Source organism: Musca vetustissima, unplaced genomic scaffold (assembly GCF_032173495.1).
Source record: "Musca vetustissima isolate MV318-11 ecotype Yass unplaced genomic scaffold, APGP_CSIRO_Mvet_v1 utg4989, whole genome shotgun sequence".
Classification (NCBI taxonomy): Eukaryota; Metazoa; Arthropoda; class Insecta; order Diptera; family Muscidae; genus Musca; species Musca vetustissima.
In genome coordinates this window covers 26251-49703 of record NW_026874714.1, presented here as the reverse complement: position 1 = coordinate 49703, position 23453 = coordinate 26251, and the positions used below count along the sequence as shown (strand labels likewise).

General features: G+C 33.8%; 1 protein-coding gene across 1 annotated transcript in view; it reads left to right on the top strand.

The window, feature by feature from the left end:
• The window catches only part of LOC133336174 (protein serrate-like), a 49759-nt gene extending 27343 nt beyond the window's left edge, over nucleotides 1-22416 (top strand). Inside the window, exons 4-13 of the mRNA XM_061544468.1 lie at nucleotides 218-272; nucleotides 2964-3279; nucleotides 10011-10144; nucleotides 10411-10586; nucleotides 11965-12178; nucleotides 17962-18498; nucleotides 18812-18939; nucleotides 19689-19836; nucleotides 21344-21724; nucleotides 21856-22416. Of these exons, the coding sequence (XP_061400452.1) occupies nucleotides 218-272; nucleotides 2964-3279; nucleotides 10011-10144; nucleotides 10411-10586; nucleotides 11965-12178; nucleotides 17962-18498; nucleotides 18812-18939; nucleotides 19689-19836; nucleotides 21344-21724; nucleotides 21856-22397 (2631 nt within the window). The 3' untranslated portion in view covers nucleotides 22398-22416. The remainder of the gene's footprint in view (nucleotides 1-217; nucleotides 273-2963; nucleotides 3280-10010; nucleotides 10145-10410; nucleotides 10587-11964; nucleotides 12179-17961; nucleotides 18499-18811; nucleotides 18940-19688; nucleotides 19837-21343; nucleotides 21725-21855) is intronic.
• The last annotated feature ends 1037 nt before the right edge of the window (nucleotides 22417-23453 follow it).

Genomic DNA, 23453 nt, shown 5'->3' with positions numbered 1-23453 from the left:
AAACACCGTAACAAATTGACAAAATAATTTAACCTCAAAGTAACCTTGCTGCCAGCAAATGGTGAAAAGTTTAGAAAATTAGCCCGCCTTTTTATTTGTTTCCCTGTCGACAATTTACATACAATAGCTTTACAATAAAATAACACAAAACAACAACAGCAACAACTTTAAATATACTAACGTTTTATTTTTGTTTCTTGTCTTTTTCTCTTTACAGAAATCATTTACTTTAATACTCCAGGCATTGGATATGTACAATACATCGTATCCAGGTATGTAACTACACCCTAATGTTTTTATTGGTATTTCTTTTAAAAAACTAAGGAGGTTTAAGAATTTGGTGAAATGTCAGTTGGAAGAAAAAAATTATATTCTAAACAAAAGACTTAAGAAACAAACAGCAGACTACCGTTAAACGAATTCAACCACTCTTTTATTAACAATTCGTTTCGTTCTCAAAAACATTCCCAAAAAATCATTTCGATGAGCTTAAACAAATTCTGTAAAAATCTACAACTTGAGAGCTTCACAAATAGGAATTTTTTTCTTTTTTTTAAATCCATACCAGTCGCTGTAGGGATTTTAAAAAATTGTCCATGAAAAACCGACGTCCTTATGTTGCTTTCAAAAATGTCTTAAAAATCAGCACTCTTTGAAACTTTTAAAAGTTTATTTAAATATCCATTGGGTTAATACTTTCGACACTTTAAACTATTGTTCTTCAAAAATTTATTAAAAATCAGTTCTATTTGAGACCATCATTAATCAACGCAGGTGGAACTGTAAAAACATCAAAAATCGTTTTTGAGATATTATTGAGGTCTGAGGACCTCAATAGAATTTATTAAAAATCGATCTTCAATAAATTTCCTAAAAAAACTCCACGCCTGTGACCCTTCTAAGGTTTCAATGGAATTCCTTCTCCTTCAAACAATTTCCTTAACGAAAAAATCTATCTTCAATAAATATCTTTAAAAAAATTCACGCCTTTGAGCCTTTTAGGGCTTTAATTAATTTTTTTTTTAAATCCACGCCTTTGAGCCTTTAAAAAATTCACGCCTATGGCCTATATAAGGCTTCAATAAAGTTCCTTAAAGGGCTCCAATAAAATTCTTTAAAAATCATCCTTTAGGATTTTAATAAAATTATTTTTAACTATTTGATGGCTTCCACAAAATTCCTATAAAGCCCTAAAAGAATAGGCCTTTGGTTCTTTGAGGACCTCAAAATGTTTTCTTTGAGGACTTCAAAATTTTGTCTTCATCAATATATGATTTTGGTAAAGTTCCTTAAAGAGCTCCAATAAAATTCTTTACAAATCAGCCTGTGGGATTGTCAGTTATAAGTCTCTCAAAACCCCGCTCTTGCAAAATTTACAACTTGTTTTGCCTGAAGTCTCCAAAAAACCGCTCTTGAAAAATCTACCCCTTGTTTTGTCGGAAGCCTCAAAAAAGTTCTATTAAAAATCAACGCCTTTGATACTTGATACGCCTTATCCTGTTTAAAGCCTCAAAAAAAACTTCCTACACCCTATCCTGTTTAAAGCCCCCAAAAAACTCCCTTTAAAAATCTACGCCTTCTCTTCTTTGAAGCCTCCAAACAAATCTAACATTTGAAGACTCCAAAAAATACTACGCCTATGGGCCTTTGGAAGCAAAAAAATATGACATCGAAATATTACGGTATTAAAAAATTTTCCAAAATATACGCCAATGGCCATTTGAGGTCCTCAAAAATTCAAAGGCTTCAAGCCTTAGGGGAGCTTCAACAAATTATTAAAAATTCGACGACTTTAGTTCTTTGAGGACTCCATAAAGGTTGAGGATTTTAAAAAGTTCCTTTAAGCTAGGGCAAACTTTAAATATCTAGTCCTAGGACCATTTGAGTAAAAATGGGAAGATAGCCTAATACTTTGATGTCTTCAAAAATTGTTTTCCAAAGTCTTTTTAAAGGACTTTTGAAAAAAAATTAGAGGTCTCCAAAATATTGCAAGCCTTTGAGAGATTCAAAAATAGTGTTTTAAAAAACAAAGCATATGACTTTCAAGGGAAGTAGTGGTATTCCCTCTCTAAATATTCTATAGGAGTACTCTATTAGACAGTTATAGAGATGGAGTATATTTTATTAAAAAAAAACAAAGTAACAAAAAAAGTATTCCCACCAAAAATACTCAAATCAACCATCTTCAAAACTTTATTTTAGGGAACTCAAAAATATTATTAAACATTTCATTCTTGTAGCACTGATAGGCCCTTAACATATAGTTCTGTGAATCCTTCAGAAATTTCAGGTTCACCGATTTTTTCGAACCCCGGAAATCGATTTGCGGACGTCTTCTTATTTCCAATTCAATCCACTTTCATATGCTAAATTCTGTGTATATTTCACACAGGAGATAGAAAGAGGGACCTCGGTAGTTGAACTTGTCGTTAATGTAAACTTTGTTCGTTAAGTTGTTACTTTTTGTGGAGTTCGCTCCGTTCGTTTCTGATGATTTAAATTTAGTTACAACAACATAAACCGACAACAAGACGTTGTTTATTTAACAAATCTACATTTACGTTAACACAATTGCCACCATGATCGTTTTTTCCTAACAACCAGCAACAACAACCACAATTGCTACTAACATTTATTTAAATTTAACATAAGACGGTTGTGGCACAACGAACAACGCCTCTATCCACAAAAAAAACGGCTAATGTTGTCAACATCAAATCCATTTCAAACTGTTTTCGAGGGATGTTTCGGTAGATACCTTCCACGTAACTGACATTACAACAATTTCCATTTTCTTACAAAACAAAAAACATCACCACCCATTCGATGTTATTTAGAAAATAGAAACACAGTCTTCCCATCATCATCAGCTCTCCATGCACATCACCACCTAACATGTATGGACGTTCCTTTACCTCAATTTAATTTGCTTCTTGTCTGTTTCTTTTTTCTTCCCTTTCTAGATTCGGAAAGGTTAATTGAGGAAACATCTTTTGCCAGCGTGATTTTACCTTCACCCGAATGGAAGACATTGGATCATATTGGACGCAATGCTCGCATTACCTATCGTGTCAGAGTTCAGTGTGCAGCCACCTATTACAATACCACCTGTACGACGTTCTGTCGTCCGCGCAATGATCAATTTGGCCATTACACATGCGGACCGGAGGGCGAGAAAATCTGCATGAACGGCTGGATGGGTGATAATTGTGAAAAGGCTGTTTGTAAATTGGGATGTGACCCGGTCCATGGCCGTTGTGATAAGCCGGGGGAGTGTGTGTAAGTAGACAAATTTTAGAAATTTATCAATTTAATTAAAAAGTAAAATGTTGCAAAGGATATATTTTCTATGAGGAAAAAATTTGTAGTGTTCTAAATGCATGAGAAAGTTGCAGAAGCAACTTTTCATAAACGAGGAAATGTTGCAGAAGCAAAATTTCCTATAAGGGAAAATGTTGCGGAAGCAAAGATTCCTATAAGGGAAAATGTTGAGGAAGCGAAGTTTCCTATAAGGGAAAATGTTGCGGAAGCAAATTTTCCTATAAGGGAAAATGTTGCTGAAGCAAAATTTCCTATAAGGGAAAATGTCGCGGAAGCAAAATTTCCTATAAGGGAAAATGTTGCGGAAGCAAAATTTCCTATAAGGGAACATGTTGCGGAAACAAAATTTCCTATAAGGGAAAATGTTGCGGAAGCAAAATAAGGGGAAATGTTGCAGAGGGAAAAATTTCTAAATTTCTATATGAAATATGTTACCACGTTACAGTTTCTATTGAAGAATATATATTTTTTTCATTATCTAAGGCAACCTCTTCAAATTTAAAAACAAAACATTATGTTCGTTGTTGTTGTTCCCTTTATTGTTTATATTAATGAGTAAAAAACCTAGCTTGTTATATTCTTACCATCGTTTCTTTGTTATTGTTTTTTTCTTTCCTCCAAACTTTGTGGGTGGAGCCAAATGCCATTAAAAATGGAGAATAACATGACCAGAAAACAAAAAAATATTATGAAATTTTGTTGTTTTGTTATTTTGGCAAGCTACTGATATTAACTTAACTAGTTTTGGTATTGTTGTTGCCCATTCGCGAAGTAAAATAAAACGAAAAAAAACACCAACAAATCTGTTTTTGATTTAAATTACTTTGGCCACAATATCGACAGATCTACTAGACAACAATATAGCAGCATTGATATTTGTACTGGCTACCATGGTAAGCAGCTTCATCATCATTTCGAACATCATCACTGGCTGATGGAGAGCAGAAGGCAAACATTCATCGATTGTTGTTAACGAAAAGCTGGTCTTATTTTTTCCACAAATTTTGTTGTTTCTGCAGCATAATTTTATCATGTTGTTATTGTATTTTTAAAAGTTTAGTTTTTAATTTTTTTTTTTTTTTTGCTGTCTAGGGTGGTTAGGAGGAGGTTCTGTAAATCTGTTTTCATTATTGTTTGTTACCATTTTTTACAACATTTGCGTTTGAGGAGGGAGATTTCTCGTTCGTTGTTGTATGCACGAACCAGCATTTATGTGATTTTATTATTGTTGTTGGTATTTTTCTTCTCCTCAATGGAAAAAAATGTTGAACATTGAAAATGGTGTAACACAGAATACGTGATTTTATTGTGAATTGCTCACACAGAAATTCTCGTTTGCTGTGTTTTCCTTTTCTTGGCTACAACTCATGAAAAGCCACAACAACAACAACAAAACTGACTTTGGACATCCCATAAAAAGTCCAAAAACTTCAAATCTCATCATAGACATAGTTTATGATTTCAGTTTTAGATGCTATGCCACAACAATGCCAAACTATTGCTCTTCTGGCTCCCACCTCCCCACTTAATGCAATTACTTTTGATATTTGGTCTAAATTTAGTGTTCTGTTATTGGTAAACCATTGCGCTGCGCTTCTATCTAACCCGCAACTATATTTAATAATAAATTATGATTATATCTCTTAGACTGCAATTAGTTAAGATTCGACCTAGAATCGTTGACCGACATGAAGATCTATGAGATGTTAACAACAATTTGTGCTTTTTTTTCCATTTTTTTGCGAAAATTGTGGAGAATTGAGTTCTTTGTGAACTTTTAAGGTTGGTTTTTTTTGTGTTCAAGACAAGAACGCCATTTTGTTTGGAATGAGATTTCCCTTTAGTTCTTCTAATAAAGTGCTGAGAGTTTTTGGAGTTTCGAAAAACTACTAGCATGACCAGTGGTGCTGCTTTGTTGTTTTTTTGTTCCTTTACGTGGGTGTCAAAAGTTAAAAGGCAAACCTTTTTTTGTAACAAAGTTTTAGATGTCTTACCAAAATAAGTACCATAATCAGCAATCATCTTCTTCTTCGGATTTTATTATTTTGGCAATCTTGTAAGAGTACTTGGCAGACATCTCATCTCCGCAGTGACCCCTTTTAAGTGGGAGTGATTTATGTACTTTTTTTAGGTCATTGCTAATTCATTTAATGGGAAATTAGGACACAGGCATTGGGGATTGATTTAAAAGTATATAATGAATAAAATATTTGATTTAGGAAAAATAGATTTTTATTAAAAAAAAATAAATAAAAATATTTTCTTGACAACATTTACTCACATACAAACAAAAATCCTTAGCCACTTTACCTTGGAAACATTTCTTCATATAGAAAATATAGCTTTTGCATGATTTCCGAATTTAAAAAATATATCGCTGCAAAATTTCGTCGAAAAATGTTTCCTTTGCAACAAAATCTCATATCCAAATATTATGTGATATTGAAAATATAGCCGCGGCAACATTTTATCATATGACAAATATTGTTTCGGCAACATTTTCGTCGGCATCAAAAATATTTACTTCGCAACATTTACTAATATAGACGATATGGACATTGGAAAATTTCCTAATATAAAGTATACGGCCTTGGCAACATATCCGCAATGAAATATGTTGCCTTGCCTTGGCAACATATCCGCAATGAAATATGTTGCCTTGCCTTGGCAACATTTCTTGATAAATAAAATTAGTCGCAAAATTCTGTCTAGGAAGATACGCAACATTGTCTCAAGAAAAATACATTATTGGCTAAATAAATTATGTATCAAACCCGAACCATTATTCAATATCACATTTTTCGAAACATTTTATTTAATAACTTTACCTCTGGAGACTTATTTTCTTTTGCAACATTGTCTCCAGGGACATATTTCATTGGCAACATGTTCCTGTATACATATTTTATTCTCAACATTTCTCACTGGAAAAAAGTTAATTTCCGCAATGTTTTTCTAACAAAATAACACCCCGCATTACATTTCTAAATGAAAAAAAATTTTAACTGCAACATACTCCCAAGGAACATGTTTTATCCGTAACATTGTTGCTATTGCAGGAGTTGCTCTAAAAACATGTTTCAAATGAAGCCTGGATACATATCGGTTACTAATTTCATTTTTTGTCGAATATTTTTTTTTCTTTTTTCTAAAGAAGTTTGAATGAATAATGTTCTATAAGACCACGTTTTTAAAGCAATATATTTTTATGAAAAAAATTCCTTTCGATGTTGTTTCTATCTTTTTTTTCTCAATTTCAACCAAAAAAAAATAAATCTTATTTCATTTCGATTTGTAACGAATAAAATTGGTAATTTGCATAATGTTGAACCGTTAAACATGATTTCCAACAAATTTTTTGGCAAACATAAAAATTTGTTAGTGTTTTGAAAACCCCCCAGAAAAAAGACGACAACATTAACAAAAACACAACTAAAACGACATTTTCCCAAAGTAAAACAGAAGTTCGGGGTTTTTTCTGTTATAATGTTTGAATTTACTCAACAGTCAGCCATAAAATCATGCCAAATACAAGCAGTTAACTGAAGACTAAAAGTCATCAAGACAGGATGGACAGACAGTCAGGCATGTTGTTAGCCAGGGAACCCAATGAGACACACAAAACAACACCGAACACAGTAAAGTTTAAGGGCAAAAATTTGTCATTTGTTTGGCTCATTAGTCACTCTTTGAACGAAAGCTAAAAAAGGGAAATAAAAAACAAAACAAAAAATCCGCTAACAAGCTGTGAAACAAAACTAAATTATATGCCGAAAAAAAGCACCAACAAATCATGAGATTTTTTCTGGTTAGACTTTGAAGAAGAGTTTGTTTCAAATTTGATGTAGTTTTGTTGCTTGATTTTGTTTTTTGTAACCTTAAGATCATGTCATCATTTGCACCATCATTCAATGACTTCAACACCATTTGTGTTTCGCGGGGATTTCTTTTTTTTCAAGTAGCGGCATTTCAGTTTTGTTATCAGTTGTGTTGCAGCAAAAAAGGACTTTATTTTGGTCTTCTCCCAAAAAAACATATGTGAAAACTTTGTTCATCTGTTTAATTAGGTACCACCCGTTGTTAAACATGCAACGTTGACATGTATGGCTTTCAGTATGGTTTTCTTTCAAACCGAGACATGAACTAATGTCTGTTAAATGTAATAGACAATATGTGTTTGAACATATGAACAAAAAGTTCCACAAAGAAGACACAGAGAGAAAATTTGGCTTCCTTAACATTTTCCTTTCTAGACACTTTGGCTTTTGCAACATTTTCCTATTTAGGAAATTTAGCTTTTGCAACATTTTCCTATCTAGGAAATTTAGCTTTTGCAACATTTCCTTCTCTAGGAAATTTTACTGTTGCAACATTTCCCTCTCTAGGAAATTTTGCTGTTGCAACATTTCCCTCTCTAGGAAATTTTGCTTTTGCAACATTTCCCTCTCTAGGAAATTTTGCTTTTGCAACATTTCCCTCTCTAGGAAATTTTGCTTTTGCAACATTTCCCTCTCTAGGAAATTTTGCTTTTGCAACATTTCCCTCTCTAGGAAATTTTGCTTTTGCAACATTTCCCTCTCTAGGAAATTTTGCTTTTGCAACATTTCCCTCTCTAGGAAATTTTGCTTTTGCAACATTTCCCTCTCTAGGAAATTTTGCTTTTGCAACATTTCCCTCTCTAGGAAATTTTGCTTTTGCAACATTTCCCTCTCTAGGAAATTTTGCTTTTGCAACATTTCCCTCTCTAGGAAATTTTGCTTTTGCAACATTTCCCTCTCTAGGAAATTTTGCTTTTGCAACATTTCCCTCTCTAGGAAATTTTGCTTTTGCAACATTTTCCTTTCAAGAAAATTTTGCTTTTTGTATAGGCAATTTGGCGTCTGCAACATTTTCCTTTGTAGGCAATTTGGCGTCTGCAACAGTTTCGTTTATAGATTTTTTTTAATTTTGCCAAGGCAATATTTTTTTGTAGAAGAGCAAATATTGCCAAGGCAATATTTTTTTTTTTAGAGGAGCAAATGTTGACCAGGCAATATTTTCTGTAAAGCAACAAATGTTGCCCAGGCAATATTTTCTGTAGAGCAACAAATGTTGCCCAGGCAATATTTTCTGCAGAGCAACAAATGTTGTCCAGGCAATATTTTTTGTAGAAGAGCAAATGTTGCCAAGGCAATATTTTTTGTAGAAGAGCAAATGTTGCCAAGGCAATATTTTTTTGTAGAGGAGCAAATGTTGTCCAGGCAATATTTTCTGTAGAGCAACAAATGTTGGCCAGGCAATATTTTCTGTAGAGCAACAAATGTATTCTATAGATTGGCAAATGGTGCTAAGGCAATATTTTTTATAGAGGAGCAAATGTTGCCAAGTAAATATTTTCTATAGAGGAGCAAGACAATATTTTTGTTTAGGAGCAAATGTTGGCAAGGTAATATTTTCTGTATAATAGCAAATGTTGCCAAGGCAATTTTTTTCATATAGTAAATATTTCATTGCAACATTATCGAATTTTCCAAGTGTATTTTCCCCTGACGGAAAAATCCCTAACCTAAATCTGCACATTCGTTATGGCTTTCGTTGTTTTTTGTGTTCCCGAACATTTAATCAAATTACTTCAGCACTACAAAAACTCAGCAAAAAAAGAAGAACAAACGAGAAACAACATGCAACATGTTTCATTTTTTTCAAACTTAACGTCCTTTTGTGATTTAGAACAACTTCAAAGGATGCAAATGTTTTGTTCCTCTGGCTAAGACTAAGGGCGTATTCTGTTGCCACACAAAAATTTGCATAGCATTCTTCAGATCGACAAAAGGGAACGGTAACAAGAAAAAACCCAAACTAAAACTACAAAAAAATCATGCTTAGTGTGCAGATCATGCTTCTTGGGTTTTAGAATTCCTTCTTCTATCCCAAGGAGGAGGATAAGATGGAGCGAAACGAAAAAAAAACACCAACCTTAAGCAGTCAGTCTGACAAAACATTACCTGAGCGTGTTGAAAAGCTTAATTGAAAATAGTTGAATTTGTTTGCTTAGCTGGTGACGTCTTTTTTCCTTTTCGTTTCGTTTCATTTCGTTCGAATTGTATTGTATCGGACTTAAACGATCTGTTTTTTTTTATTTTTTTTTTTGTTTGGGGCCTGTATTCAAAAGCCATTTCAACATTGGATGACATGATGAATTCGTAGTTGTTGTTCCATGGTTTAAGTTGGCGGATTTTTTTCTTCTCCTCTGTTTATTTTGTTACGTTTTGTGTTACTATTGTCAGCGATGGCGTTGAAATATTGTAAATTGTTCGGAAAATAAAGTGACACAGTTTATTTTCATTAAAATCCAATACGAAAAACCAACAACAACAAAACGACTACCAACCATGTCGCCGTTAAAGTTCAATTCTCACGAAATTCGAAAATGATTTGTAAACATTGATTCATCTCGGTTTTGGGGCGTTTGCATACTTCAAACTGACTTTTGTTTTATTTTTTACACAGTGGGGGAAGTGGAGGGCAATTTCACGTTATGATAAGGTGTGAACATGAGAAAATATATGTCGACTACGAATCCGAATACCGTCTATTTTCTATAAAAAATATTTTTTTGTTCGCAATATGTTCTTTTAATAACTAAAATATATCATAACATAAAATATTTTTTTTAATCTTAATCATTCCAAAATTTATTTATCTTCCAGTTGTCGTCCTGGCTGGCAAGGCCCCCTCTGCAATGAATGCGTTGTATATCCCGGCTGCAAGCATGGCTCATGTTACGGAGAGGCCTGGAAATGTAAATGTGATACTAATTGGGGCGGTATACTGTGTGATCAAGGTAAGGCAATGAACTTTTTGTAAGCATACAAAAAACACACACTTACATTGAAAGGGGAATGCAAAATTGTAATCAAATCTACATTAAGAACTAGAGAAAAACTCAAACTGTAATCTGTTTTTCTGCATACAATAAAAATTCAACGGTTTTCTTTTTTTGTATGCTTTGATTTCAAGTTCGATGTGAATTTATTTCTCTGCATATTTAATAATTTATATTTTCTTCCTGTTCTGTTCTCTTTTTTGTGTGATTTTTCATGGCCATAGATTTGAATTATTGCGGCACTCATGAACCCTGCAAACATGGTGGTACATGTGAAAATACCGCACCTGATCGTTTTCGTTGCACATGTGCAGAGGGTTTGTCTGGCGAACGTTGTGAAATTATTGAACATCCATGTGCCACTCAGCCGTGTAAAAATGGTGGTTCGTGTACGGTGAAGGTAAGTGAGATATTTAAATGGTATTTTATATTTGATATGGAAATATTTTATATGCCACATTTTCATAAAAAATATCGGCAACATTTGTCTACATAGAAAAGTTTGCCTTGGCAACTGTTGCCTATATAAGAAATTTTACCTTGGCAACATTTGTCTATATAAGAAATTTTACCTTGGCAACATTTGTCTATATAGGAAATTTTGCCTCGGCAACATTTGCCTATATAGAAAATTTTGCCTCGGCAACATTTGCCGATATAGAAAATTTTGCCTCGGCAACATTTGCCGATATAGAAAATTTTGCCTCGGCAACATTTGCCGATATAGAAAATTTTGCCTACCAATGATTTTCCCTTATAGAAAATTTTGCCTCCGCAACCTTTTCCCCTATAGAAATTTTTGCCTCCACAACATTATCCTTATAGAAAATTTTGCCTCGGCAACATTTTCCCTTATATAAAATTTTGCCTCTGCAACATTTTCCTTATAGGAAATTTTGCCTCCGCAACATTTTCCCTTATAGGAAATTTTGCCTCCGCAACATTTTCCCTTATAGGAAATTTTGCCTCCGCAACATTTTCCCTTATAGGAAATTTTGCCTCCGCAACATTTTTCCTTATAGAAAATTTTGCCTCCGCAACATTTTTCCTTATAGGAAATTTGGCCTCCGCAACATTTTCCCTTATAGGAAATTTGGCCTCCGCAACATTTTCCCTTATAAGAAAATTTGGCCTCCGCAACATTTTCCCTTATAGGAAATTTTGCCTCCGCAACATTTTCCCATATAGGAAATTTTGCCTCTGCAAAATTTTCCCTTATAGGAAATTTTGCCTCCGCAACATTTTCCCTATAGGAAATTTTGCCTTCGCAACATTTTCCCTTATCGAAAATATTGCCTCCGCAACATTTTCCCTTGTCGAAAATATTGCCTCTGCAACATTTTCCCTTATTAAAAATATTGTCTTTGCAACATTTCCGCATTTGGATAATTTTCCCTTATAGAAACTATTGCCTTAGCATTTTCCTTAATAGTAAATATTGTGTTGCCAACATTTTCTCTTCTGGAATATTTTACTCTTATATAAAATGTTTTCTCTTATAGAAAATATTGCCTTTGAAGCATTTTCTCTTATAGAAATATTGTCCCTAAAGAAAATATTGCCTTGGCAACATTGTGCCTTAGAAAATATTGCTTTGGCAACATTGTCTCTAATAGAAAACATTTCCTTGGTGACATTGTCCCTTATATAAAATTTTACCTTGACTACATTTTCTGTAATAGAAAAAGTACCTTGGCAACATTTTTGTATCCGCAACATGTTTATAGAAAAATTTTTCTTTAAATGAAAATATTTTTTTTTTCATTTTCTTCCCCCAGGAATCTCCCATACGCAACAGTACCTCCTTGCCATCCTTCCGGGTAATGCGAGGCATGAGTTCGGCCATGGGAAAGCCGGTTAACAGACGTAATATGCCAATACTTGCCGGAAATTCTTCAACACTTGTCTCCAATATACTACCACAAAAGCCGCCAGTATCGGAATTTACATGTGCCTGTGCCTTGGGATGGACTGGGCCCACCTGTGAGATAAGTAAGTTGCATACATATAGAATTACATAAAATTACATTACAGAACGAAAGACTTAAGCAACAAACCTTCAATTGGACTGTCATTTCAATTTTTTCTCTTGTACACCTTACCCTCACTTTGTTTATATTTTTGACCCAGATATTCTCAAAAACAAAAAACAAAACTATTTACATGTTTAGGTAATTATACAAAAAATCTAATACATGCACATTTTTAATTTTTTGGACTGGCCACAACAAAAATTCATAGTTTCCTTGTTCATGTGAAATATTCAACACAACACTCATTCATTCATTGATATGCGAACATGCAATGAATGATATTAATAATAATAACAACAACAACACTCAAATGCAATCACAAAATATTGTTAATAATAATAAATGCACAACAAATCCGAAATGTGTATTAAATATTTGGCGAACATGCAAAGTTAAGTGTTGATGTTCATAACGAAACGAAAGACTTAAGAAACGAACGCAAAGTGCATTAGCCACACAAGCAGAGTAACTGACAGCAGCACCAGCAGCTTTGAAGTTTTGGTTGCATTGTGAGGTAATGTTTGTTTGTTTTGAAATTACATTTACAATATACATACAAACAACAAGATATGAGAGACAGCATTTGATGTTGTCCATAAATGTTAAATTTGTCCCATGAAATTAAAATCGAATATATTTTTGATGTTATTTTATGAAAAAAAAAACTGAAATATAAATGGTGATCCAATACCATATAAAATGTTTTATAACCTGGTCAATTTTTACTATTAACATTACATTTTGATAAAATCCAAATCAATTCATTCAAAACGTATAAAGTTTTCAAAAATATACATAACAGGTAGTTATATTTTTCAATAACAATATTCCAATACAGCAGTATTGGTCATGCAAAGTGGAAGCATTTTGGGATACAATGTTGTGGAGAAAAAATGCAAGATGAAAGACAGCAAATAAATAGTAGAGGATACGCTACACCAGGAGTTTTAAAGGCAGTCTGTGTGTGTGGGGGCCTTTATAGACGAGCTGTAGATCTGGGAGTCTTCATAGGCCACCTAAAGATCAATACATCTTTATAGCCCAGTTGGATGAGCCGTTATAAAGCTAAATGTGGCTTTTATAGACGCACTGTAGAGAGTTCGTGTAGACAATATGAAGGGTGTATTTATAGACGAGCTGACGGCTTGAAAAATATTTAAAAAATCTACGCCTCGAATTATGGCTTGAAAAAAATAATTAAAAAAGCCAACGCCTTGAATCAAATTAGACTTAAAAATTATTTAAAAAAAATACGCCTTATAATTGGATTTAAAAAATATATATGTTTAGAAAAATATTGTTTAAGGCCTTAATGATCAAATTATTGTATAGTGACTTCAGGAGTTGTCATCCCCAAATTTTATTCCCCAACGGCATATCCAATCATATATATGTGCATATAAAACTCTCGTCTCAATGAGGTGCACTATTTGCCTTACATGCATCATACAACCCATAGATAAACCATCAAACCACAACACGGTCATACAAACAACCAAGTTTCAAACATGTCTTGTGTGTTTTTGTGAAATTGGTAACAAATTGGAAAACAAAAAAGCAACACACAAACAAAAATTGAATCTTTGAATAATTATCTCAAAACAACGGTTCCACAGCAACAACAACAAACAACGCCAATCTTTACAGGATGTTTTTGTTTTTGACTTGGTTTTTCCTCAATTTCAATTGCAAAGCCATAAACAATGGACGAGAGAGCATCAAACTAATAAAATGCCATACAAAAGAAAAAAAAATCGTTTAAAAACGTTTTTCATGCAATGAGTTTGGTATCTCAATGGATTCGGTTTTTTTATGAGAAATGGACCCCGTCAAAGAAACTTCAAAACAACAGCAACAACAAATCGAATTCAAGCTTTTGTTTTGACTTTAAAAACCAGATTAAACGCATGCGCACATTTAGGAATGTCTTAGCATAAAGTTGTTAATTTAAGTGAAAGGTTTTTATTTTTTTTTTTGTTTATAGTGAACGCAGCGGGATTTCGAAATTGAAGGAAAAAAACTGACAAGAAAATCAACAAATAATTGTTTGTTTTTCTTTCATTTTATTAGTAGGAAACTTTTTTGTGGGGAAATTTTTAAATAAGAGGAGTTGCTTTGCTTTTAAAAAATAAGTGCAGCAATCAGGTGCATCAACATTTTTTGGGAAATGGGATTAAATGGAATTTTTATGGGTTGTTATGGCTTTGTGAAATAGATGGAGTCAGATTTGACTTCAATGTAATTTAAAACGGTTGTAATTGTCAATTACTTAGGGTTGGGAACATGTTAATCAGTGGATTGGATAATTTAGTTATATAGGCAAATAGAGGAATATATTATTTCAGTTAGCTTTCAAAGCTTTTTTCCAGTTATTCCATAATAATTTTCCTTATTTTCATAGCTACCACTGGAAGTTAAAAAAATATCAGACTTCAAACACAATTTCGTTCCCATATTTCTCTTCTAACTGACTGTTACCCACTTTTACTTACATGCCGTATTCTTTGTTACCATAAAACTTAAAATTCCTTACGCGCATGCGCCTTCTTCTTAAATCGAACTTTCAAAAGAAATAAAAATCGCACATACACACACACATATTCTATATGCAAATCCCTCTTAGCACATTTGTCACCCAATGTCACAAACACATTTATCATTTACACACACAATAGATAGAGACTTGTTCAATTTAATAATAATCACGTACTTAGACATTTGCTACAGCATTGTAAAAATATTTACCAAACAAATGACAGTTTTCTTCCTCTTCTATAATCCGCAAATAAATGGGTGAAGATGTGAAAAGTCGAAAAATTACAAAAACCAAAAAAAAAAATATTTGAAAGTTTAGAGCATGTTTAAAATGTAAAAAAATCTCACAGTGATTAAAAGAAAAACCTAGTAGGGAAAGCAGTAAAGTCGGACTGGGCCGATTATAATACCCTTCATCAATTTGGGTATATGTTCCCTCGAAGGCACACACTGATGTCTTTCTGCAATCGATGATAAATTTAATTTCATTCGGACAGATGTAGAATCGTGTGTGTACCATGGGACAAATTTATGGAAACGATTTATAGGAAAATTGATATACGCTATTCGGTACGCCGTACTGTTAAAAATTTAGCTTCAATCAGACACCCGTTCGAAATGCATGTGGAAGCTATGGCTGCATCTGCATAAATTTCAACAAAACCTAATAACGTCATTCAAGTCACAATTTAATACGTTGTGCAAAATTTCGTGTTAATCAGACAAACATGAGGAGTTTGGAGTACCATTTATGTAAAATCGGACAAAAATATACATGAGAGCTATATCGAAAAGTGAACCGATTTTTACGAAATTTAACACACATCTTTCTAGACTTAATTAAATACGCTGTGCAAAATTTCGTGCAGATCGAACGACATAAAGGGACTTTGGTACATCATTTTCCTTAAATCGCATATATATGCACCAATTTCAAAAAAAAGGCAATAACGCCATTAACGTCTTAATTTGATACGTTGTGCAAAATTTCGTGTTAATCGGACAAACATTAGCAATTTGGTGCACCATTTATGTAAAATCTGACGAATATACATATGGGAGCTATATGTTAATCTGAACCGATTTTCACAAACCTTAACACACATCATTCTAGACCTAATTCATTACGCTGTGCAAATTTCGTGCAAATCGATAGATATATAGGAACTTTAATGCCCCATTTACCTTAAATCGGACGAAACTATATATGGGAGCTATATCTAAATTTTAACTGATTTTCACGAAACTTTGCACACATCATTCTTAACTTAATTCAGTACGCTATGCCAAATTTCGTGCAAATCGGAAGATATATAGGTACTTTGGTTCACTAGATACCTAAAATCGGACGAAAATATATATGGGAGCTAAATCGAACTCTGAACCGATTTTCCCGAAACTTTCCACTCATCATTCTAGACCTAATTCAGTACGCTGTGCCAAATTTCGTGCAAATCGAAAGATATATAGGGACTTTGGTGCACCATTTACATAAAATCGGACGAAATTATATATGGGAGCTATATCGAAATCTGAACCGATTTTCACGAAACTTAATACACATCATTTTAGAAGTAATTCATTACGCTGTGCCAAAGTTCGGGCAAATCAACCGTTATATAGGGACTTTGGTGCACCATTTACCTTAAATCGGATAAAATTTTATATGGGGGCTATATCTAAATCTGAACCGATCGTCATCGAAAATTTAAGGCGTTATCCTTGACCATAACTGGAACTTCATGGAACATTTTAAAGCGATCAGCGCTATATTTCCGCCCTCTAGTCAGGTAAAGGGTTACTAAAAAATATCTGAATACATAAGCACCTGTAAATGTTTAAGTGTAACTCCCACATCTGAGTGCATACGACCATACAATTGGTATCAATTTAAGGGTCAACCAGTGCCCTTGAATATACCAACAACTTTTCGGGTCTAAGTCCTTCAGGGATAAATCTATACGCTATAGAATACAAATTTTGTAATTTTTCACACAAAAGTCAGGTCCATTTGACCCGCTAAATGTTGACCGATCCATATCAAAACAGGCATGCTTATTCTTTGGCCCGATCCCCTTCTCTATGTAAAAATTCGCGATGTTTGGGTCCTAATTGCGGCCTCTAGAGCGACCAGAAAAACTGATAAAAATTTAGTATTTGGTCCATTACATCCCCCAAATATTAACCGATCTTTACCAAAAACAATAGGGGCCTTCATGTCTAGATCGACTCAGGGTCTAGGACCAACATTTCGCGGCGTTACAAACTCTTGGGGCTACAAAAAGCTATAATACCCTGACAACATAGTTGTGTAGGGTATAAAAATCTATGTCTTGTTTAAGGCTTGAAAAAATATTTTAAAAAATCCACGCCTCATACCTAAGCTTGGAATAATATTTTTAAAAATATACGCCTTTTATTAAGGCTTGAAAAAATATACGATCTCCCTTCAAATTTCGTGAGAAGTTTGCAAAACTTTCCATATCTACAAATATATTTATTCCTGTAATGTTTTTCATGTCATTTTATGTCTTAATGTATGACTTGCGAAAACTAGCCAACAAATATAGAAATCCGCTGAAATGGCAAATAAATAAAATAGCACAGCAGGTGGTCTGCAATTCTTTAGCATAAACAAATTAAAATGAGTTTTGTTTTTCTTGTCGTGGTTGTTGTTGCAGTTGTTGTCAAGAAATCTTTCAAATGCACCTTGCATTTGAACAGCTAATGCTATTTGTCTTAGAGACATCACGCAACAAATACTCGAGATGGAATATCAACAATTCTACAAATGGAAAATTGCCTGTCACTGAGGGAAAATGGGGGAAAAAAGAAAGAAAGCCAAAAAGACAATCATTAGATTACTAAAAACTAGATAAAACTGTCTACACTTTAGAAGAAACACATCATTCAAGTCATCAAAGTTTCAACTTTGCCCCACCAACAACTTAGAATGTGGAAAAAAGTCATCCTCTTCAAGATGGCCATAATGGACACTTGATTATGTGAAGGAGATAAACAAAACCCCGGCAGAGGAGAATGGCCAAAAGATCTTTTGCATATCTCATACAATGTTATTTGTTTATTTTTTGTCTTCTTCATCTTATTTTGTTTAAGCACTTTAAAACTATGTTTAACATTGAGTATGTGTTGTATTTTTTTTCATACTTATCTCCATTGTTCTCTTTCTTCTTCGTTTTTTTCCAGATATTGATGAATGTGCTGGTGGCCCTTGTGAACATGGCGGCACTTGTATAGATCTAATCGGTGGTTTCCGTTGTGAATGTCCACCCCAGTGGACAGGCGATGTATGTCAAACGGATGTAAATGAATGCGAAATCGCCTATCCTCCGTATTCGCACAACCAGCCCACTTCAACGGCTGCTGCCACGGCAGCGGTTACAGCCTCAGCGTATGCCCATTCTACATCACCTTCGTTAGCATTGATTGCTGCCTTGAATGCAGCATCTTCATCGTTAACGGCAATTGGTAATGCAACATTGGCTACCACGATGACTACGACGACAACGACCAACAACACTCCGCCGACCACCATCGGTGCCTGTGTTAATGCCCGACAATGCATTAATCTGCCGGGTTCGTTTCAATGTGTTTGCCTAGATGGTTGGGGTGGTCCAACGTGTGCACAAAATTTCGATGATTGCGTGGGTCAGTGTCAAAATGGTGCTACATGCATGGATTTGGTAAATGATTATCATTGTAAATGTGCAGCAGGTTTTACAGGTGGGTAAACAAATCTACGCTTGAAAAAATATTTTAAACAATCTACGCCTTGTATAAGAGCTTGAAAAAATATTTTAAACAATCTACGCCTTGTATAAGAGCTTGAAAAAATATTTTAAACAATCTACGCCTTGTATAAGAGCTTGAAAAAATATTATAAAAAATATTGAAAAATATTAAAAAATCAACGCCTTATATATTAGTAGATTTTTTCAATTAAAATTTCAATTAAATTTTAAAACATTGTTGAGTCTTTTAACTAATTATTTTTATTCATCTCTTTCTTCCCCTCTCTCTCTCTCTCCGCAACCAGGTCGTCATTGTGAAATCGATATCGACGAATGTGCCAATTCGCCATGTCGCAACGGTGGCGAATGTGTTGATATGATTGGTAAATTTAATTGCATTTGTCCACTGGGATATTCGGGGCCATTGTGTGAGGTAAGTGTGTGTGCGTGTGCCACTGATTTTATTTTGTTAACAATTTGTTTGTATTTGTTGTTTTGGTTTAAATTGACTTGTATCTAAAAATGTTGATCTCAATTACACATCAAACTCGATTTCATTTACAGAAAACATTCCTTAGCGAATTATTTCAAATGTTTACAAATTATCTAAAACAAAAGACTTAAGAAACAAACATGATGTTGTATGTAATGGTTTTGATAGACATGCGTAAAACACTTGTTAATTACTTTAATTACATCATTTTTGTTTTGATTTTCAATTTTATGTGTAATGATAGCTCATTAGTATTCTGCGACACATACTCGAGCAATAAGACATAATTGCATTTAGAAATCTCTAAGGAATTTTGTGTAATAAAATGATGAAATAGAAACATTCAGTTGTACAGTGACAATTTTTGTCAAAGAGATTTCAGGTTTTATGGGCAGTATATTTCCACTTTAATTAATATACAACAGTAATTTGTTTTTATAACGTTTGCCAAAAATTAACCAAACAAATATTTATTTTATACTCCACTTACTAATTGTATTAAATTGTGAACTATTTTCTAGAATTTTTAAACGATAATTTGTTGATATTTTTCTAAAGAAATAAAAGATTTATGAAACAAACACGTATCAAATAACATTTATTTTACTATTTTTTGTATTAAGATATAAAATAAAAATTCATGTTTTAATCAAATTTGTTTTTTTTTTTTTTTATTTTTCTATTTCCAGGCGGCCAATGATTACTGCTCACCCTCACCTTGCTTGGTGGGTCACTGCATAAATACTGCTGGCAGCTATTATTGCCATTGTCCACCCGGCCGAACGGGAAAGCATTGTGAGCAATTGCTTCCCAACTACAATCAGTCGCTATGCAATGGTAAGTGTCAAGTTTACATTTTACATAAAAATCAAAAAAATGTATTTAAAAAATACTTGAAAAAAATTAAATCCATGATTTCTGATAAGACTTAGAAGTTTTTAAAAATCACAGCCTTCATAAATGTCTTGAAAAAATATTTAAAAAATCTAAGCCTTCACAAAGGTCTTGAACAAAATATTAGTAGTTATCGAAAAAAAAATATTTGAAACCAGTAAGGAAAGTAGTAAAGTCGGACGGGGCCGACTATATGATACCCTTCACCACTATGGATATATTTACTGAGCTATACTGAGCTATATCTAAATCTGAACCGATTTTCAAGAAATTTTACACTCATTATTCTAGACTCTAGTCAGTACGCTATGCCATATTTCGTGGAAATCGAAGGGGACTTTGGTTAGGGACTTTGGTACACCACTTACATTAAATCGGGCGAAAATATATACGGGAGCTATACCTAAATCCGAACCGATTTTGACTTTGGTGAACCATATACATTAAATCGGACGAAATTATATATGGGAGCTATATCTAAATCTGGACCGATTTTTTGGAAACTTAACACAGATCATTCTAGACCTAATTCAGTACACTGTGCCAAATTTCGTGCAAATCGAAAGATTTATAGAAACTTTGGTACCTCATTTACCTTAAATCGGACGCAAATATATATGGGAGCTATATCCAAATCTGACCCGATTTACTCGTAACTTGACACACATCATTCTAGACTCAATTCAATGCACTATGCAAAATTTCGTGCAACTCGAGAGGTATATAGGGATTTTTGTGCAACATTTACATAAAATCGGACAAAACTATATATGGGAGCTATATCTAAATCTGATCCGATTTTTTCCCAATTTTAATAGGGTTCGTCCTTGGACTTGATTCAGTACCCTATGTCAAATTTCATGCAAATCGAAAGATATATGTGGACTTTGGTACACCAATTACATTAAATCGGACGAAAATATATATGGGAGCTATATCTAAATCTGAACCGATTTTCACGAAACTTAACACACATCATTCTGGACCTAATTCATTACGCTGTGCCAAATTTCGTGCAAATCGAAAGATATATAGGGACTTCGGTACACCATTTACATGATATCGGACGAAAATATATATGGGAGCTATATCTAAATCTGAACCCTTTTTTCCATTTTAAAAAGGGTTCGTCCTTGGGCCAAATAAGTGAGCTGTGCCAAATTTCATCCAAATCGGATCATAAATGCGACCTGTACGTTGTTCACAAAAATACATGGACGGACAGACAGATGGACGGACATGTGTAAATCGACTCAGAAAGTGATTCTATGCATATTCTCAAAAGGAACCATGTGTCTATCTCGTTTCCTTTTGCCTGTTACAAACATAAGCACAAAGACATAATACCCTGGACCACAGTGTGGTGAAGGGTATACAAAAAATCACGTCTAGTATAGCTCTTGAAAAAAGTATTTATTTATTTTATTATTCTTTTCTTTCTACTTTACAGGTAAACCCTGTTCGGAAAATACTTCCACTGCGGTGGGTTGTTACCCGGGCCAATGTCAAAATGGTGGCAGTTGTGTGGCTAATTCGTCGGATAAAAGTTTGCCAGCACAATGCCGTTGTGTTTCCGGATGGACTGGTCCGTATTGTAATGAACCTGAAGATCAGTGCCATGGGCAACCTTGCCACAATGGAGCCACATGTGAATCAGGCTCCGGTTGGTTCCGTTGTGTATGTGCCAAAGGATTTTCGGGACCCGATTGTCGTATAAATGTCAATGAATGTTCACCCCATCCATGCGAAGGTGGTGGAACTTGTATTGATGGCATTGGTGGATATACATGTGTGTGTCCACCCGATCGTCATGGAGCCAAGTGTGAATTATGTGAGTATTTTATTTTACTACCAAAATTACAATTTTAAAATTAAATATTTTAATTGAAAATAAGTTTAAAAATACTTAACACGATTTCATTAACAAATGTCCAATGTTTTTTCTTTTTCTTTCCATTCCAGTACATTCCGACTCGAAATCTGCCATAATTGAGGTCAAAGTTGAAACGGGCAACAAAACCTATTTACTCATTGCAGTGTTGTGTGGCATTTTCATTGTCTTGGTCATTCTGGCCATATTCCTTAGCTTGTTTTGGCGCCAACGTATTGTTGCCAACTCCACGTCTGGCATAAATCTGACACCCTCCATCGATTCATCACGTTTAGATCCCGAAAAATCCAACAATCTGCAAAATGAAGAAAATCTACGGCGTTACATGAATCCACTGAAGAACAGTACCTCCTCCCTGGTGGATCGTGTCAATGAGAAAAATCTCAATTTAAATCCTGATCCTGAAATGGTTACAATTGGCACCTTGGGTAGCGCCTCGTCCTCCACATCTGGTGTGCATCGTTCTCAACCCCTGTACACCGAATCAAATTTCGATTACACTCTAGATGGGAATGGCAAGAATAAACATGATTCAGCGGTGAAACGTAGCTCACAAATCCTTCTGCATAAAATGGAAAATTCCGATATGAAACGTAATACCGTCTACAGATAGTCCACCGTTTATGTTTAGGAATATTTTTTTAAGGTTAACAACAAAAACAAACGAATGAACAAAAATTGACTTTGCCACCATAGGTGGCAGAATTCATTTCATTTAATGCCTTAGGCTGTGTTAGACTGCTCCAAGGCCCAGTGAACATTGCCCAACATTGTTATAACGCCAAACAACAACAACAGCAACAACAATGACCGACGACGATGCACCACCATGATGAGCAGAATTGTTAAGATTTTTATGAAAAAATAAAAAAGACTTTGCTGTTAAATGATTTATCGCCAAACAGCAGCACCAGCAGTGAAATACTCAGGGGAAGATCAACACCAAATGTTGTAACTACGATATCACAAATACACACACGCACAAACACACAAACACTCTCACAATCATCATCTTGTTAAGACTGAGACAATTTAGACAAATTGTTATTATCGAAATAGGAATTCGCTAGGGATTAGAAATTGTTAAAAATGTATTTTTTTTATTTTTGGTATTTATATATTAGTTCATTTTGTATTGTGTATAGAAATTAAATAAAACAAACGCGAACAATCATGCTGATACTTGCCTAATCGTGTAAGAGAGGCATTTTTGCATTAATGTACTTAAAATACCTACAAATATTTTGTAAGTAAGTAGATAAAATCTGTAAATAAATTTAAAAAATTAATATAAAAATAGAACTAAATAAAAATATGAAATAAAATTAAATAATTATTAAAAATAAAAATGTGTTTAATTAAAAGAAAATTTGATAATATTTCGTATAGGGATTAAAGTCCTTGGTAAGTATATTAAGAATCCTGAAGGACAACTTCGCCATAGGTCATGTTTTGGAGTTATGGCGTAATGAACTTTTTGCTGATTACTTTAAAGGTCATGATAATGGCGTGTCCAAAAATCCAAATAATGGGGCCTAACTCGGAATTGTAGCCTAAGGAGTTTTTGGTAAGAAGACTTGTACCCAACGAGAATCCGAAATATTAAATTATAGACAATCTGGTTGAAAAGTGTACAAAATACCGAAAACCACATTATATATTCCCAATG